The sequence below is a fragment of the Rhododendron vialii genome, chromosome 13a (genome assembly GCF_030253575.1).
Source record: "Rhododendron vialii isolate Sample 1 chromosome 13a, ASM3025357v1".
Taxonomy (NCBI): Eukaryota; Viridiplantae; Streptophyta; class Magnoliopsida; order Ericales; family Ericaceae; genus Rhododendron; species Rhododendron vialii.
The window spans coordinates 6,719,154-6,738,382 of NC_080569.1; the positions used below are offsets into that span (position 1 = coordinate 6,719,154).

Below are 19,229 nucleotides of genomic sequence, written 5' to 3' on the forward strand. Positions count from 1 at the left end.
TTAGATATATTGTACAATGTATTACTCCACTCACCGACCTCGTCCAGACATTACATTTCCAATTAGCTTCGTTGGTCAGTTAATGAAAACCCCTCGACTTTAAAAACTATCATGATTTTACGAAAAGCTTGATCTTTTTGTATTTATGACTGAGATTATAACTTCAAAAATAATCACAGTTGCCTTAATCTTAAAAACCATCACGAAATGAAGCAGTGGTCTTTACATCATTAAATTTTAGTTTAAAGCAAAAATCTCCATTTCTTTGCAGTGACAAGAATTGAGATACAGAATTTGAAAGTAAAAGTAACAATGACCATAACATGAAAAAAGATAAAGTAACACAAGGAATTCCCTATGCTCTTTGAAACTTGAATTGCCATAATCTACGATTTTCAAAACTACATAACGAAGCTACAACTTGAGCACAAAACATATGCGGTGAATTGGTGGCGGACGATGTACATGACCAACAAATTTGTGCCAGACCCGTGATTGGAGAAATTCATGATAAACCAAATAATTAACTATTAACAATCGGTACATATACATGAAATTAATGCACCTATTTATCAACAAAAATTAAATCAACAACCTTGTGTTCCATCAATGGTTGAGAAGAGTACGCTTACCGCAGTCCCTACCTCTCAAAACCCAACCCACCCCTTTTTTAGAAGTTCAAAGAAGAGCAACACTAGTAGTTGCCTTGTGGAAAGAGTAAGGTCAAAATACGTACATAATAAACATCCTAATCCAACTATCTCAACCCATAATCAAACGTCAAAGTCAATTATTCCCCTTAAACAACCTGTTCTGGCCGCCGTGGGTGGAAGCGTTCCCACGGTGGAAGTCGGCAAACTCGTGGAGGTCGATGGCGCCGTCCTTGTCGATCACCGTCACAGCGTCGGTTAGATCCGCCGAGGACGTGCCGGCGTCGAAGCCGAGGTCTCTGAAGACGGAGATCTTGCAGTTGCCGTTGGTGTTGAATTTGTTGAATACCTTCTGCACTTCATCCATGTCGCCCAGAGAGGTAAGTGAACGTTGATTAAACCCAACCCTAATTGCAACCGCTTCCCTCTACCAACCGACCAATAAAACCACTGTCGAACCCTACCTAGACGGTGTTAATTGAGTAGATTGATGTTTTTCAAATCCTAATGCAACAATACCGCATTGACATGTAAATAATACGGGATAAATTGTACAGTAAGTTTACATGTTGGTGTCAAAATGACTTTGTTAAAACCATTTCTTGACTTGTTACAGAGATTAAAAAAAAAATTACATTGTTGCATTTGCTTGGTACCATTTTGGCACAATCTCAAATCAAGACCATTTGCTTAAAAACCATCTAATTATTTAATGCAAATCAAACAGCTTGGATGATATTGGAGAAATTTGGCTCCAAATATACAATTTTCATTTTCTGGTATGAACAAATGACAATGAGTGTACTTAGTTTTTGTTAATACAAATTGTCAAATTATGACTTCGACACTCTAAATGGCAATAGGACATGGACTTGCATCTTAGAGCAAGTCCAATGGTGTAGAAATGGCTCAAGCCATTCCCATTTTTTGGTCAAATCTGCCAAAAACTATAACCCAATCGTTGGCCATTTGTGCAACCATTTACGGCCGTGGCCATTTGCCCAGCCATTTTCACTCACAATGGCACCAAAATGGCTTAGGCCATTTCTACCACATCACCAAAGCCACCACCAAATCCTTCTTTTTTCTCAATTGGACCCACATAATTAATTGAAAATAGGGTACGAATAAAATTATTGAAAAGAATGGCCAGAAAAATAGCCCTGCACTATTGCACCAACATTGGCACATTGCCATCTTTCGGCCAAATGACACTATTCATGATCATTTTTTGGGAATGGCAAAAGGCCATTTTGCCAAAACCATTGGACTTGCTCTCTTTTACCCCGAGCGTCCCATATCCATGTCCTGGACCAGGACAGGGATTTCTTCCCGGACCAAGAAATCCCGGACCAAGCCTGGTCAGGCCTTAACCTTTGTTTCTGTTCTTCACCTCTGTTTTGCAGTAGTTTGTTTTGTTGAGTTGTTTGTACCGTTTATATTGTTGGGTAGTTTTGCATGATTGTATGCCTACTTTTCTACTGAGTATTCGCTATCAATGAAGTTTCCCATTTCTTAAAAAAAAAAAAAAAAAGTGCAAAATTAGGACTTCCCACAAAACAGCTATAAATGGTTAAGCTTTATGGTATGATGGTATCCAATTTCCCTTTGCACAGACGTGAACCTTACTCTCACCCAATTGGTCTCTCCCCAACCCTACAAAAAGAGAAGATGCAAACAACTCTCTCTCTCTCTCTCACCAACCGTCACCAGAATAAATTTCTCAAAGCAGGCAACCTCTCGCCTCCAAACGAAACCAAAGGCCACAACTCCTCTTTCTTAGCCAACAATCCTTCCACAATCATGAAACTAAAAACTCCACTTGCCTTCAAATGCAAGAAGCTTCTTTTCAACCCATGCAGAAAAATATTCCTACAAGTATTCAAAATCAGATTCAAGAAGCCACCCTTTATAAGAAGTACCCTACATTCCCGTAAACCACACCAATCCGATTGCAGAAAAGTCCCCTCCAAGAAAGGCTAGCTACTAGGTTGCTCTCACTATTTGGTTCATTGAGAAAGGCCAAGAGAGATGGACCGACTAATGACGCTCAAGAGTTTCTCGGATGCAGGTCATCAAAGAGCGCCATTTTCGTCCCCTCTGACACCAGCTTGCGTAAGAACGCATGGGGGTCATAAGACAGAGGCTTATGGACAGAGAGATGTGGAGTACGCGTGCAGGAGGTTTGAGAATTATTTGGTGGAGATGATAGTGGATGAAGGGAAAGTGGTGGATTTGACGGACGTCGAAGAGCTTCTCCAATGCTGGAAGGATCTCAAGTGCCCGGTTTTCAAAGATTTGGTGTGCAGATTCTATGGTGAATTATGCAAGGACTTGTTCTCCAATTGTGAGGAGAACATGGATACACCTTAGAGGCTTTCTATGTGAGAATTTGTCTTCGAAGCTTGATTTTTTTTTCTTAATATCCTTCTTTGCAGCTTCTGTATACCGGGTCAAAATACTCGTCCATTACAGAACCACATACTCCCCGATTGAATCAGGGAAGTATGAATTTATCCTTGTCAATCCTTTCCATCCCCTAAAATAACATACTGAATGGTTCACAGAGCAACTTCAACTTTGTTTTAGTAATCTTACACTTAATTATCTACTCTGCGGGTGCTGCAGAACTTCTAGTCCTGCAAGGCTGAACATGAAAGCAAGATCGAATGCCAAAAAAGTAAAAGTTTACAGCTCCTAAAAAGGAAGAGAATTCACCATAATCTTCCCATACATTCAGTACAACTATGAGGGCAAAATGTCGAATATAGCCAGGTGAACAAAATAAAGTTGGCAAAAACCACTACAACAGTGTATAAGAGAAAACTACAGGAAAATATCACCACATTGAAAGCAAAAGAAAATAGGCTGCTAATTAGCGCGTCTTGTCAAAGTGGCTGGGGAAGCCAAGAGACCTCTCTTCCGTTTTAACTACTATTTTGATATGGCATAACAACTTAAAACAATAAAAACGAAATATAGACAACAACCTACCATGTTATGTACCAAACATTGGACCACACAATCAAGACAATACAAGCAATTATGATTACCATCCACAACCTTCAAAGATCAGCAAAATATATCAAGCTTTTTTAAAGTATAGAGAAGTTATTCAAGGGCTTTCAGTAAAGCTTTTCAACAGATTAACATATTCCAAACCAACCATAGGAACTACTGTTTCAAAGCCCCAAATGCAGTACCCAAGTTAATCTGTTAACCAACAGCAGTAAATCTGATGGCATCCCTAACTAGATAGATACCTATTTACAATTCAGTGACCAGTAAACAAAATCCTTCCACATGAAGAGAAAGAGAAATCTGAAGAGTAGCACTTCATATTGGCAAAAACTGCATCAAAGATATGACATCTAATAGCAGGGCAAGGAACTACTTGTTCAGAACAAAAAGTGAAGCGGTTTCTATAAGTTACCAGTTAGGCAGAGCACCCCTTTCTAGACTCTATGATGAGAGGATCTCAAGCCCGAGAGATACACCCGAGACTTAAGCACCATTTCTCCAATTCTAAACCCAGGCATAACCATAAACTCGACTTTGAATCTTGATATTCCTTCATCACAGGTTATTATGTCATCGTTGAACACCTCCACACTGTCCATATAAACATCTGAGAATCCGCTTCCTCTCTCAACTCTGTATATTTGAGCTTTCGGATCACTCAAGGCAGCAACTCCAAGCAGAGCCCAAACTGACCCCGCCATCTTGACAAATGCTTTGTAGAATGGTGTCCTAGGATGCATTCCACTAGACACAAACTTCCTATGATCCAAATTCCCAAAGAATGATGCTTCCATCATTGGATGAACCACAGATAGGTATTTGGTTCTGCAGAATTTTGCAAAATTCGAATGTGGATCCCTAATCAAAGCATCAAAGGAGTCGTCCCACTTCAATATGCTATCAACACTAGAAGATTGCAGTGGCATCCCACTAAACATTATTTGGGCAATGTAAGCTTCAAATGTGTACTTTTTGTGAGACCTCTTAGAATACTCTACCAATGCTTCAATGGATTCCGCTGCCTGGTCAAGATCCCAACCTGAAGCTTTCATCAAGCTAATTAACGGCTTTGCAAAGTCATGAATGGCCTTTGAAGCTGCGTTGAAGACGTCTTCAACTGAGGACAAATTCCCAACTTTCACATTCTCCCTTTCTTTCAGCCTAAAATTCACACTTAGCTCTCTGTTCTTTAAATCCAAATCCAGAAGTTGTTGCTGCAAATTAATCACGTCAGTGTCTTTTACTTCGAGTTGGAACTTCAATTTCTCCAACAGCTTCTCGTGAACTTGAATTTCCGCTAGGAGAAGAGCTGATCGAGCGGAAACAGAATCAACTTCATTGAAATGCTTCTCTTTATACACACGCTTGATCTTGCATAGCGATTCAAGCCGAGCCATAAAAAGTTCATCAGCAGCCTTGATCTTATCCGTATCATACGGAATATGAGCCTCTTGCAGCCTAACATAAGCTGATTTGAGTGCTGAAATTGTGTCAAACAACCTCATGATCTCCACATCAGCACATTGAGTGGTTTTTTGGGGTTGAATCTCAAGTGGGTGGGGATGAACTTTCTCCACATCGCACGCTCCCTCTTCGATGGCATCGGTGCTGTCTTCGGTCAGCGTGGCATTGTTAAGGCGGGGGCGTCTAGGGTTTTCGGTTGAGAACGCACCAACGGATCTAAATTTGCAGACTTTGGCAAATTTGGAAACGATGTCTGATATGTTTGAAGAAGGTTTAGAGGGTGGCTTAGTAGCGCATTCCATTTCTTGACACTTCTTGATACGGGGAAAAAACCCAAATGCAAACTGATCTGGGAACGGATTAAAGTAGCAAATGGGTTTAAATTCTTGGGTTCTTCTTTATTTTTCTCGAATAAAGTAGATTAAAGTAGAAAATCTAAGAAAAGTGGTCTCAAACTCTCAAGATTGAAATTTATGAAGAGCTAGATACAAAAGCAAGGAGACAGAGAGAAGCGCCAAGATTCCCAGTGAAATTCCTGTAAAATAATGGAGAAAGAGTACAAAGTAAGGATTCAAAGCAGTAGCTATTTTGACCACATTAAATAAACGAGCATATGCTATACAACAAACCCTAAAAAAGAAAAATCGGATTTATAAAGGACTATTGTTTAATACGAGAAACTCAGATGCAGCGACTGCAAAGAAACAAATTTAGAATAAAGCCAAATGAGATTGCAGAAAGAAATAAACTTTGAAATAATTTCAACTACTAGTATTAGGGGCAGAAAACCACGTACTTAATGATTTAGATATTGGTTGGCGATGATGATAAATGGATGAGTCTACGCCGATCGTATTCTCTTCACCATGATTGAATTGGGGGAGTTTCTTTGGGAGTTCATAGACTGTAGCGTGTGTGAGAGAGAGAGAGAAGGCTATTTTTAGTGTTATTTTTGGGGAAAAGAGAGAATCTGTACTGGTGGATTTTTAGCAGAGAGAAGCCGCGGATTTTGAATTGTGGGGTTTCGTTCCTTTTAGGGTAAATTATACTGACACCCCTGAGTAGTTCTGAAATAGCACTGTATTCACCTTATTTCTTGAAATACCACCGTGACCTCTTACTTTTGGAAAATATGCTATTGCTTGGTCGTTAAGGCAGTCAAAACTAGGGCTATCCAAGAAAAATCGTGAAATCGGTCCGAATCAAATCGATCAGTACCTTTTAGATTTTGTTTGTGGAATAATGGTTCGGACACGGATTCAAAAATTAAAAAATCATGAGATACGGATTAGGATTAGATTTTCATTTTAAAATAGTGGATTAACCAAACCGGACCGTGAGATAAAAATAAAAAATATAAATATATATGTGTGTGTAATATTTATAAATAATTACTCCATAATTTTACTTATTGTTATGATTTTTTTTAAATAATTTTACATTAATGTGGCAATATATAACACTTAACTGTAACTTTGGACTAGAAATCTGGACTAACAATGTACAATTTCACATTAATGTTGCTGCCTTGCTGGTATCTGGACTAGAAATCTGGAATATGATTATGTAATACATTGTTGATGACTTGCTGTAATGTTATGGATCTTTGTGTTTGCATTTTTAGTTTAATTATGATATGTAATGGCATGACAGTTGCATCATTTTATTTTTTTGTAAGGCAATTAGTGGATAAAATAAGAACCGAACCGTGACTTATGGATTGGATTGGAACAGAACCGTAGAATTTTTGGTCCGGACATAGATTGCATTTTCTAAAAATCGTGATTCATAGATTAGGATTGGATTCATAGGAATCTGATCCAATTCGGACCGTGGACAGCTCTAGTCAAAACGGACAGGACAAGCAAAAAGGCTATCGCAAATGACAAGTTTGCCCTCCATATTGGCACCAAAGGGTTAAGCTGATAAAAATGTATTTTTAAAAAAAATGATATCAATTTATTTATTTGCTCAAATTTAAAGAATCCAAGGCAATACAAAGTTGGCGGACTAGATGTATATATGGATTTTACCCATGCGAGGAACACCCATACAATCCGACAAGTAGGTCATTGGCAGATGGCTTTGAACCTGTTTTGGTCTGAATCCGCCTGGGTTCCCCAAATTTGGTTACTGGGGGTGGGCAGTGGAGCAATGAAGATGAGGTAAGGTTAGGTTTTTGTGTTTCTTTCCGGTTTTTGTTCAGCTGTAATTCTTCTCTCAGTTGGTTTTCCTAGACCCTGTGGGTGACAATGGTGGATAAATAAGTTTCAACAGTTTTCTTTCGTCAATTATGCCTTTACAGTGCCCGTCGTGGTCGCATGGGTTTCGTCGACTCTTGCTTTCCCTCATGCTAGAGCTTACTATGACAGCGGGGATTCACCACGGAGTGGAGTCCATATGCTCGTGGCAGTGAAGACTAGCCGGATCTTATTTGGCGTTTGTTTTCTCAACGGAGCAGTGGTCGGTGTTGGCGTTGGCTGGAAACTCGTAACTTTGTTGATTTCATCTGAGCGTATCAGATTATTGTTTGTGCTGGGTTTCTCTAGGGATTTTCTACTACTAAATCTCGGACAAATTCTATGCCAACACCTCATGTTGATCTGCTATGCAATACGTGTCTTATAGCCTCTCAGTCTATTAGTGTTTGTGTTCATGTCTTAGATTTTGGTATTTTGTGATGAAATCCTTATAAGTGCTGGATGGCATTTTAGTGAGCACGAGATCAAGTTTGAAAGTTATTTTTTCGGCGAGAACACTGATTTCAGCCTATAAAGGGCAGTTCTTTATTGGAGAGTACATTGGTAATCCCAGTCGTTTGATCCAATGTGGTAGTAGTAATTTAGAAGAGGTTACAGTGGTATTTAAAAGAATGTGGAGGAAGACAGTCGTGTTTCAATACCATACAGGGTGTGTCAGTGTAGTTTACCCTCGCTTCTCCATCGAACAAAGAAAAGCACGCGTAAACCTGTCCGTTGTCTTCCTTGTCATGGGTAAGAAAGGGGGTCCCGCTTTCCGATGATTTAACAGTAGGGGCTTTTGTGGAAATACTCATGGGGCAGAGAACCACTTCCATTGAAGTTGTAACTCATTTCCCTCTCCTATTGATAACTAAAGTTTGAATCCCAGGAGAAGTGAAGTTTTGGAAGCCAGGCTATAGATAGTCTATGTAATCATTTTGTGCTAGTTTTACCACCTCCACTAATTCCCATTAATATATATACAATATTGACAAAAAAAAGTAACCATACATGGGGTACATATTCGACGTCTTCGGGATACATTTTGGGTCCCAAAAAAATGCATTCAATACGCTCATTTCATTCCAAATTTGTTATTTAGGGTCTCTCTCAAATATCAACTCATTTTTAGTTATCGGTAAGAGCGTTTATTGAAAAAATCCATTTTTGCTTCACAGTTTAGGCACCTAAATTCTGAAGCTGAATTGAAATTTTTGGTAAATGCTCTTATCGATATTCATATTCGAACCCTAAACAATATATTTTAGTAAATAAAATGAGCGACTTAGATTTTTTTTTTTATCCCAAAACGGATCTCAAAGACGTAACGGGGAGGTATGTACCCCATGTATGTACTCATATTCGTTTCGTTTTGTCTTGCAGAATTTCCGGAAGGATACCCGAAATGTTATTTTTGGGCTCCAAGCTATCGCTGATATTCATACAAAAAAATACAGGCCAGATGGCCCAGAAGACCAGCCCGGTAACAAGAACCGGAGGAGAACTCAAGAAGTATTTTGTGGGAGAGAGTCAACTAGGGATGTGCACAGGCCGGGTTGTGTGGGTTAATTTTTTCTTTTTTGCTCCAAAACAAATTTAGTATTTTTCAGACTACCTCTCTTTGGGAAGTTGGCATTTTTTTCGCGCACCAATTTTCAAGACCTAATACATCGGGTGGTTGATTTTTCCTGGTGACGTATTCCAGGTTGGGCGGATTGCAAATAACTTTGCAACTGGAACCTTTTTAGCTATCCTGTTGTTTATAACATGTGTAATATTAGCTAATTCCCAAAAAAAATAAAAAAGGAAGAGAAAAACATGGTTTAACTTGCAGGTTAACACAGTAAAAAAAATAAAAAAATATTCAAACTTTAACGTAATCCAAGTAGGCTAACTTTAGCTCATCCGACTAAAACTCCACCCCTAACAATTGCCAAATGATATTTCCACAAAATCATAAATTAACTTGTAGCAATTTGGGCTAACATATTAAGTACGGTAGGATGCACCCTTGGCATTAGTATGTAAGTAGTATCATATTAGTTGTTGCCTTGCACATGTAAATATGGCAGGTTGAGTTATAGACAGGTTTTGTAAATTTTACCCGCAACTAGCCAAACCGACCTTTTGAAAACGTGCATGCTATCCGTCCAGGTATGCTTGGAACGTAAGACTTTCGTGACGATTTGGCGCATGTTGGATTAGTTTGGCAAGTTGACGTTTCTTTTGCACTCCTAAAAGAGATCCAAGCCTGTCAATAAAGGGTTCGAAGCGCACTCTGTTAACAACTACCATTTTTTAATCTCTCTTCATGGGTTTAGGGCACTCTGTCTTTATTAGGACTTTGCAAACTCTGTAATATCACATGGCTTGATTGCTTTAGGCTTAGGCTAGCAATTTCTACAGATCTCCATGGATTTTCCCATAAGTCAAAATCAAGGACTGGAGCAGAGAGAGTTGGCCCATAAATAAGACCCTTTTACTTTATATATATATTTGTCATTTCACCTTCACATGCCTCAAGCTGAGGTGGGGTGACAGTCGATTTCTAAGTTTAAATCAACCATGCATGTTTTTAAGTCATGGCCATGGGACACAGTGGCCCCTTCTTGTTAAGGGCAAGTGGGCAATAGGACTAAGAACAGTAGATGGAAACAAGAACAAAAAACCAAAGTTACACAGTAGTAGTAGTATATAATAGCACTGATCACTTGAACTTATCCCAGCAAATCTCTCTACATTCTAATTAATTAAGTGCTCTATATCTATGTTCAAACTCTACATCAACTCCATCGAAATGGATGCTGCTAACGCCATCCAACTGCTTAACTCCGATACACAACAACAAGATCACCATCTTCGTAACTAGATCGTTGCTTGCAGGTCCTTAATCTAGGAATTGGGCAATCTGCCAATCAAGAAGATCTGAAGATCACGAGGGAGAGTAAAAAATACGCGGACTTGCTAGCCCGGGACGCCAAATCGCATTTATTTCCCTATCCAGTGGGACGGGGTGTTACAAATTTTCCTCAGCGCGCAAGTGATCATTCTATATGGGATCAAGACTATTTACCTACTTCAATATGGTTATTTAATTTGTTCGCTTTTATATGCTAGTACTACTTCAACTCACAAACGTACGCGCGCGTGTGGTTCTAGAGCAATGCTCAGGGCCTCTTGCCCTCTTCTCATCACATATAATCAGGATGAGATTCACAAGCTTGTGAGTAGAGCATTAATACTTCAGGACCACTGAATATGTTTCCATAGATAGGAACATGGGGCTGTTTCTGCCAATAAGTTCCAATTGTGGCCATTAGTTTTGCATTCCAGCAATTGAACTTGTGGTATTTGGATAACTTGTCAGTGACTCCATCATATTATTCTCTCTTCGCTTAAATATTAAGTCAAGGGAGGAAAAGGAAAAACAGAAAGAATTAAGCAAGCTAGCTGCCAGGAAGAATTAGTAGTATTCATTACTCTTGGAGCAATACTTATTATGATATGAAATCCTTTTCACCATACATACATTGGTATGGGCCCAACCTAGAATATCGAATTGTACGATTATCTTGATTTCTTTTTTATTGTAACTGATTACGATTTGATTGTAAGTAGGTTGATTTTCTTCCATAGTTAGGCTCCTCCACCTAATTGTATAAATAGGGGCTTCGTTGTAAAGTTTCATCATCAAATTCAATAGAATATTTTTGTCTTTCTCAAATATTCTAATACATAAAGTGCATGAATTTGTCGATAATGAGTGATAGGAAAAACCACTCAAGCATTACTCCAAGATCACTGAAATAACACAAATGCCGGTTTCACCGTATCTCGTTTTCCTTTATGTATTTGTTTTTGTGTGTCAAAAGTGTTGAACTAGAGAAGAACTACCATAAAGGAAGACTACTATGTGATATAGAACCAAATGTTGAAGGTCATGCGTCATTTATTCGATCATGATATTAAACTTCTAAGAAAGTTGTTCTTATAAAAAAAGAAAGAAAGTAATAAGATTCTCACAAAAAGTTACCTCCGAACTCAATTAGTAATGGGGACTTCATTTGGTGATGATTCAAATGCCATCCCCAACTCAGGCTACTCCCCTTTCCCCTGGGATAGTGCAAAATATGACTTTCTTGGATAAAGAAAAATAAAAAATACTCCGTAACACACTCACAATGTTAATTAGTTACTATAATGATAGAAAAACTTAGGTTATACACATTTGCAAACTTTTTTAGGACTAAACAAAACAATTCGTAGCGATTGCCTAGGTGAGTTTGGTAGGTAAAATTACCCTTTTGCCCTCCCTCAAAAACAAAACAATTCGTAAAGAATTTATAGTTTTATTTTGTGTTATGCCAACATAATTCTTATTTGTAAATTATATATTCATTTGTAACTGACACCATTGAAAATCACAACAAATGATCTAAAAAACATGCGTAACAAATGAACTATAAAAAGTGTGTAACACATGGTCTAATTAAATTTTTTGTAACTAACCATAACATACGCATATGCATAAGTTCAACTTCTGCGATCGATACACATTGAATAAGTACAATTAAAATACAAGCGTAACAAAAATAAAACAAAGTAATACTTGAAAAGAAAGAAAGAAAAAACTACGACACAGCTTTCTTCTACAGTAAATTCTTCTTACACGGTTTTGTCCCGACCTATTTGCCATTGGAATCATGAAATTGACAGATGCATGGGTAGAACATGGCCAAATTTTTTGTGAGCCAGTGGCCATATTGTTTCCCCAGATCCTTTTATTCATCTGACAAATTGGTCAAATATAAGCTGCCTTGGGCCCGCTTGGCAGTCCTTTCTCACGTGGTGATCGATGCAGTTGTAATAACCTGCCTATAAACGAGCATTATTTTCGCCAAACATCTTATCTGCCTTGGCCTATATGCTACGGAGGTTTGCAAAAGAGCCGGGTCGAGTTTTATTGTGTTCGGACTCGGCTTTTCTTTACTAAATGAACACAAATTCGGGTTCGTTTTCTGCTCGGTTTTTGAGTCCTTAAACTAACCGTGCCCAATTCATTTTCTGAATAAGCCAAGCCTATTTTTTGAAGCCTAGACGAGTTTTGAAGTCTTAAGTTCGATTTGTTCACTAAACAAGCTCAAAATTCAATTTCAAATTCAATTCGATTACTAAATGAGTCGAGCTGATCGCGAGCAACTTGGCTCGTTTGCAACCTTAGTTTTAGTACGTAGATTATTACAGTAGAATATCCTAAGGTAATTATGGACGTGCAGCATAACCCAATACTGGATTATGCCATTTGTCGCTTCATAATTAACCGCGTACAGCATAACCCAAGAATTTTTACTTTGTAATTTGGCGAAATTTATTTAGAGAATTGGTAAACTCAAGTCAAGAACCATCCATGTGCATAGGGACGTAATAGCAAGGGATTGGTCAAAGCATAAAGTGCAGCCCTACACCTGACTTTTTGTCTGGCGAGTAAAAGAAATTTTTGGGTGCCGGGTGGACACTCGCCGTGCAGCCCATATGGTGTTTGAGTAGATCATTCGGGTCATCTAAAAGTGTGTTAGAAGGTTCAGATTGAAATTCTATATCTCCTCTCACATCACCACTCTCTCTCTTCTTTCTTCTCATTTTTCTCTCTCTAAATCCAAACCGTTCAAAATCGAAATGAATGACCTGGATGCGTTACTCGGGCAAAACATGATGCTAGCTTGGCACCCAAAAATTTCTCAGCGAGGAAGGTGTACAAGAATACCTTGGCTATGTTAAAAGTTTTAAGAGTAATTATTCAATAGTCTGGGAGTACTGGCACGTAGTACTCCAGACTACATTTTACAACCACATATTTCTATGAGATTCATACACTGTAGTTGTAAAAAGTGGTCCGAAGTACCACGTGGCGATACTTCGGGACTATTGTATAATTTCATAAGTTTTAAATAGTTGTTGTTACGTAATGTATCGGTCCATACGTTGACAAAGAAAAAAAAATTGTATCGGTTCATACAAAAAAATAAAATAAAAAATGCCGTACTAACATCTTTTAAAATTACTTCTTGCCCTTTTTCAATTGATCGTCAAAAAAATGCCTCTCTTTTTTAATTTGCACCGAAGTCTTAGCTTAAACGAGTAAAAGTAGACACCACTTTCCAAAAATGCTAGCTATAGCCGTCCTGATACAGTTACGTATTGTTAGGTACTCTTGATATATGACATATCTGTTAATATGATTACGTGTCTCCATTCTGCTCTCTATAATCTTAGCACTACGTAGCCTTTATAGTACAATATGATGTTAGTCACATAATTCTTGAAAATGCTATATCGCTCACACTTTTGATTTTCATTCTGCCAAATTTTGGTAATCTGAGTTGTGTTTTTTCAAAAATGTTTGTATCACACAAAATTCGGGTCTTAAAAAAAAGACTTAAATTATTTTCACATTCTCTCTAAAAGCTGAAAAACTTTTCATTGCCGCCGCGGGGAGGAGGCCTCCACCTCCCTCTCCCTCCTCCCCCCATTTGTTCCTTCTCCCCTCCTCGCCTCGCTCTCGCCCGGCGTATGGCGCCCCGTCTTCTCAGTTTGGGCGTTCGTTGCCGTTGGTCCGGCATGGCTCCCTTGCGACGGCTCCATCTGGCGATCGGTGGTGTCCCACAGTCCGTTGGCCCACAAGGTGATTCTAGATCTGTGGTGCTCGGGGGCCGACGTTGTGGAATAGGTGTGGGGTTGTTAGGGAGAGGATTTCCTTTCTTTTTTCTTTTTTTCCGGCCGTTTGGCTCGGGCTCTACCGGCTGGTCTCTCCAGTCCGGTCTGTACCGGTTTAGTGCTCTAGATCCGATGGGTGTTGGGTGAATAATTTTAGTTAGGGTTTCGGTGGTCTGGCCGGAGTAGAGGGTTTTCGATGGTACGACGGCAGTCGTGGGGTTTATCCCGGCAGCGGCAGTGGTGGTAGGAGGCGGCTGTGTTGGGGTTTTCTGAGATCTGTCCCAGTTCTGTTGATCGGCTGCTTCTCTCTGTTTTGGTTGGTGGTCAACAGCAGATTCAGCGGGAGGAAGTGTTTGTTCTTCGGCCGCCGTGGGTGCGTTGGGCTTGCCGGAGTTTGTCCTCGGCGTTGCCTCGGCCTTCGCGCCCCAGAGCCTTGCGTGGCAGTGGAGGTTTGCCTCGAAACCCCCTCGAGGACTCCACAGCTCTGGATTGAGTCTCCCAGTCCAGTTCCGGCCGGCGGCCCTTGAGGCTTGTCCTTGGGAGCCGATATTTGTTTTTTCGCTTGTATTCTGTTGTTGAGTGATTACATCTGTGCTTAGTGTTTAATGGTTTGTGCTGAGATTTCGTTTGGTATCTCTCTGCCTTGCCCCGACGGGATTCTTATGTCGACACTTGTGTCGGCTATTTTTGCAGGGTGTCCTTGAGTCTGTGGCTTGTGTGCTTTATGCAGTAACTCGTGTCTCGGGCATTAGTTTGGTGCATTCCTGTGTATTGCGATGTAATCTTTGCCTTCGAATATTGTTAAATGAATTGACTGTTTAAAAAAACAAAACGGGCGTTTAGTCAGAGAGAGAGAGAGAGAGAGAGAGAGAGAGAGAGAGAGGCGTTTGCAGAAAGGGGAGGGGGGGAGGAACAAAGGAGCAGTGAACTGGGGGGTGTAGTGTAGCCGTGTAGGGTGCTTTACGTTACTGGGTTTGGGAGTGGTTGAAAAACAGGGACGTGGGGAAAAGCCTGAAGGAGAATCTGAGGCCCAAACATAGCAAAACAGAGGAGAACCCGATCTGCTTTAGATTCGACACTTTAACTCCTCCCTCTCTCTCTCTCTCTCTCTCTCCCTCTCTCTCTACTATACACCCATCAGATTACACCAGCAAATATCTTCTACCCACTACTTCCTCCCCTCCATCCCAACCACTCCCCCTGCAAAAGTTAGACTTTGAGAGAAAAACTTTTGGAGAGAGAGAGAGAGAGAAGCAAGTTGTTTTCGCGTCGAAGTTAACTGCTTCATGGGATGTTGGAAAACAGAGTCCAAGTGGGAATAAGTTCAAAAACGTGAGAATTTCTAGTATTCAAAGGGGGTGGAGTCAAATAAGCAGAAGAGAAATTAAGCAAATCATTTCCTTGATTCAACAGGTTTAATCAATTTTGATTTTTACTGCGTTCATGGAGTCGAAGAACGGTAGATTAAGCTGGTTTGTAAACAGGACTCCTCTGTTTTACTGCACTATCTCCATCGTCGTCCTCCTCTTGTTCTTCTCTGCTTCCGTGATTCTCAGCACCACCACCGAAACTACTCCTCGTCACGGTGAGCGTCTGTACTGCAATCACATCAGTACTCCATCAGATTAAGCTGATCTCTACCTTAGCATTTTACATACCCATTTCTCGTAGCTTCTAACTCGTACAGATTGCTGTCTTAAATTGCTAATTCATGGATTTGTTGACGCGGTTTTCTTTCTTAATACTCCTGTTTTGGCCTTCGTTTGTCTTGCAGATAGAATCCGGTGCCAAATGATCACTAGTGCTAAAGCGGATACTTACATGAAGCAGGTGGGTGTGTTTCTATCGTACACTTCTTTTTAACACGTTTCAGTTTCTTGTTTCTAAGAGCATCTCCAATCCACCTCTATTTTTTCAAAATAGAGGATGGATGTGACACATTGATGGGAAATTTTATAATATTTTTTTTTTTCACTTTTTGTAGTTTTTAGGAGAATTTTTGAGGGATCCACCGTCTTTTTTAGAGTTTGGTCCTCCAAAAGTAAATTTGATCCTCTAAAAATGAAGGATCAAAAGTAAATTTGGTGTATAAAATTTCTTCAAACTCTAAAAAGGATGATGGGTCCTTCAAAGATTCTCCCAAAAAGTACAAAAAGTGAAAAAAAAATAGAATAAATTATAAAATCTCCCCTCAATGTGTTACATTCATACTCTATTTTGGAGGAAATGGAGATGCTCTAATCTTAGATTCATGGCCACTGAGAGAGAGACATTTATTCGGACAAGGCGATGCTGCCGACAACTCCTGTATAAAGGAGTGTGGTGCTGTCAATTCGGCCGTTCATCGGCACTGTCCTATTAATTCATAGGTCATATGGTTTTGAAGATAAGTTACACTGATAAAAAAAATACTATCAGTTGCTCGTCATTTAAATGTGGATTTTTTCTCCCCGTCTAGGGCTAACGTCTGTGAAAGAAATAATTTCTGTACCGATTGAAAAAAAAAAGTACTATTCTTTTAAAACTATTTTTCTTATTACTTACTAATGACTCTTTACTTTTTACTCCTTTTTTTTTTTTTTTTTTTGTATATAATGATATTTTTGAAATCACACATAAATGAAGACGAGAAAAAATTAATGTGAGATGATCAAAAGGCGGTGTAAAAATTACTTTTAAAATTTGTGCAACAGCGGTGGGTAAATGGTTTGAAACGAAAAAAATTCCTTAAATGCTGCGATTATTTTTTATTTATTTAAAGGGTTCCATGAGTATATATAAAATTTTGTTTGCTATATTACCGTCACAATTACTTTGTTAATATCCTTTATATGGCCCACTCTGCATACAATCTCAGGTCCATCATCTTGCCTTGAGTGTTTTGAATCAAGGTTGGTACGGTTAATTAGTGTAGCATTCTCTCTTTTCTTCTTGTTTTGGCTTGAAAAGTAGTCACTTATTTTTTTGTTTTTATTTAATTTTTTGCATTAGTTAATTTTGCGTTAAATTTTTTTGATTTATTGATTCGTTTTGACAAAAGGTATCGGAAAAGTAAAAAATTATAATTAAAATTTGAAATTTTTTGAATAAACAAAAATAAGTCAAAAAAATGTTGACTTATTTTTGTCGATTTAAAAAAAATTATGAGTTTCTATCATTTTTATTTTATTTTTCCGAATCTTCTCAACAAGACGAATCAATAAGTTATAAAAGTTTAAGGCAAAATTAACAAATCCGAAAAAATTGAATAAAGATAAAAAAAATAAATTATTTTAACTTATTAAGTCAAAACAAGTAATTTCATGGGGAGCAAGACAGATCTTTAAGATACAACTCCAGCCAAAATTGTGCTCGGAATTGTTAGGTGCACATGAATGTTCTAGACTTTTGTTTTTTGGATAGTCATTATGACAACTCGTCTTTAGGAGAAAATTTTCAATGCAACTATTATTTGTAACGCTTTTCATATATAGGGTGAGATTCACATATACATAGAACTCGCATCATTTGAATGAGCGTTACAAATAACCATAGAAACATTTTTCCGGCTTTTGGGGGCATTTTGGGTCTTCGATCCATGTAATCTCATCACACGGCTGTTGGGGTCCATTTGACAGTGGCTCATTCCAGAAGTCATGTGAGAAGTGTCGGAAATAAAGAGCACACAACGCCACCTTCGCAGCAGCGCAAGTTTAGGCGAGTCTTGGAAGACTTGACCAGCGGGTTCGCTGGAAAACATGTTTGGAAGTACTACTCCTTAATAAGTTTTGTTTCCAGCACGGTCAAGGCGCACGCACGTTAACCTTTTCACTGGTCCGATTGATGTTGAACAGAATAGTGATTTCTCTCGAACTTCTATCACCGAACATTTACGTGGAGTCTATATAATTAATCGTGGATATATGCTGCCATGGATGTGTAGCGATGGGAGAGTCTTAAAGCTCGTGCTTCAAGAGTAATTATAAATTTTTCAAAAAAAAGGACGATAACCAGTGCACGTTAGAAGCTTGTGTGTTGTAAACAAAGAAAAATTTGAATACTAGAAAATGTACGTAGATAGATTCTGTGTGTTCACACTTTGTTGGTCCTAACATATGTTTGGTGCAGGAATCCAAGAATGTCTTTCAGAAAATCCTCGGCAACAATGAGATGATAATGTCAAAATCATCACCCGAGAGTGAGGTCTCAAGAACGAGCACGGTGGATAAGAGGACGAGGAGGAGGCTTCTGGGCGGGCCCGGATCATGGCCCCCGCGGTGCATGTCGAAGTGCGGCAGGTGCTCCCCGTGCAAGCCGGTTCACGTGCCGGTTCCGCCGGGGACTCCGGTGACCACCGAGTACTACCCGGAGGCGTGGAGGTGCAAATGTGGCAACAGGTTGTTCATGCCGTAGCTACTATTACTACATGTACTGCTTTACCTAAAAGTACTTCTACCAGTTGATGACAATGTCACTTCGGACAGAGTTGTGATCAATTCCTATTGAGAGATGAATTCCTTAGTATATACTTAGCTTGGTTTATAAATGTACAAAGATTATGGTAATTCGCACATTAATTAACTAGATGATGATTACTAATTGGGAATTAAGCTTGTGCTTATATTACTGTATTTACAAGCTGCGACTATTGGTATGTACGGTGCTATGAACAAAGACTCCTATCATTGTGTGAATGAAGACTTCTATCGTTGGCCACAATTACTTTATTTATGTAATACCGAGTACTATATATTATTGACCTCTTGCGGACCATGTTTGTTTTGGAATTATGGATTTGAAATTCTGTCTCTGTGCACGGTTTTCGATAAATTTTCTCATTATTTTTATTTTTTCATCTATCTCTCTTCACCCAGTATCCAAAATTCCAAAATTAAAATCTTAAAACGAACATGGTCTAGTTTATGTCACTCTCAATATATAACAAATTACCTTCGGATTCCTCTCAGGCAAATCCCAAAGCATTCTTGATAATCGAATAAAATAAAGGAGAAATGACGGCTCATGACGTATTTTAATAATTAATATCAGTTAATGACATGTTGAAAATATTTGTTAACGTTGAAAATATTCTTAGCGGATATTAATTATTAAAACATGTCTCATTTTCCCTAAAATAAGTAGCACAATTTTCAATACAAAC

At 38.9% G+C, this 19,229-nt stretch overlaps 3 protein-coding genes across 5 annotated transcripts; 2 read left to right on the plus strand and 1 right to left on the minus strand.

The window, feature by feature from the left end:
- The first annotated feature begins 2,339 nt into the window (after positions 1 to 2,339).
- LOC131314226 (transcription repressor OFP17) lies at positions 2,340 to 3,222 on the plus strand. Its single transcript, XM_058342737.1, is given in 1 exon segment — positions 2,340 to 3,222. A coding segment is annotated over 1 exon segment (570 nt). The 5' UTR covers positions 2,340 to 2,453; the 3' UTR covers positions 3,024 to 3,222.
- Positions 3,223 to 3,773: 551 nt separating this feature from the next.
- On the minus strand, positions 3,774 to 6,066 carry LOC131314225 (protein GRAVITROPIC IN THE LIGHT 1). Of its 2 annotated transcripts, none has more exons than XM_058342735.1 (2): positions 5,932 to 6,066; positions 3,774 to 5,670 (listed from the first exon to the last, which is right to left on the minus strand). In XM_058342735.1, exon 2 carries the CDS (start codon positions 5,435 to 5,437, stop codon positions 4,106 to 4,108), a length of 1,332 nt encoding a protein of 443 aa, XP_058198718.1. In that variant the 5' UTR covers positions 5,438 to 5,670; positions 5,932 to 6,066; the 3' UTR covers positions 3,774 to 4,105. The 2 variants fall into 2 exon arrangements, with proteins under 2 accessions (XP_058198718.1, XP_058198719.1); XM_058342736.1 differs by having other exon boundaries at positions 3,774 to 4,001; positions 4,084 to 6,060.
- Positions 6,067 to 14,958: 8,892 nt separating this feature from the next.
- On the plus strand, positions 14,959 to 18,787 carry LOC131314227 (EPIDERMAL PATTERNING FACTOR-like protein 6). Of its 2 annotated transcripts, none has more exons than XM_058342738.1 (3): positions 14,959 to 15,680; positions 15,864 to 15,919; positions 18,197 to 18,787. In XM_058342738.1, exons 1-3 carry the CDS (start codon positions 15,533 to 15,535, stop codon positions 18,479 to 18,481), a joined length of 489 nt encoding a protein of 162 aa, XP_058198721.1. In that variant the 5' UTR covers positions 14,959 to 15,532; the 3' UTR covers positions 18,482 to 18,787. The 2 variants fall into 2 exon arrangements, with proteins under 2 accessions (XP_058198721.1, XP_058198722.1); XM_058342739.1 differs by having other exon boundaries at positions 14,962 to 15,674.
- The last annotated feature ends 442 nt before the right edge of the window (positions 18,788 to 19,229 follow it).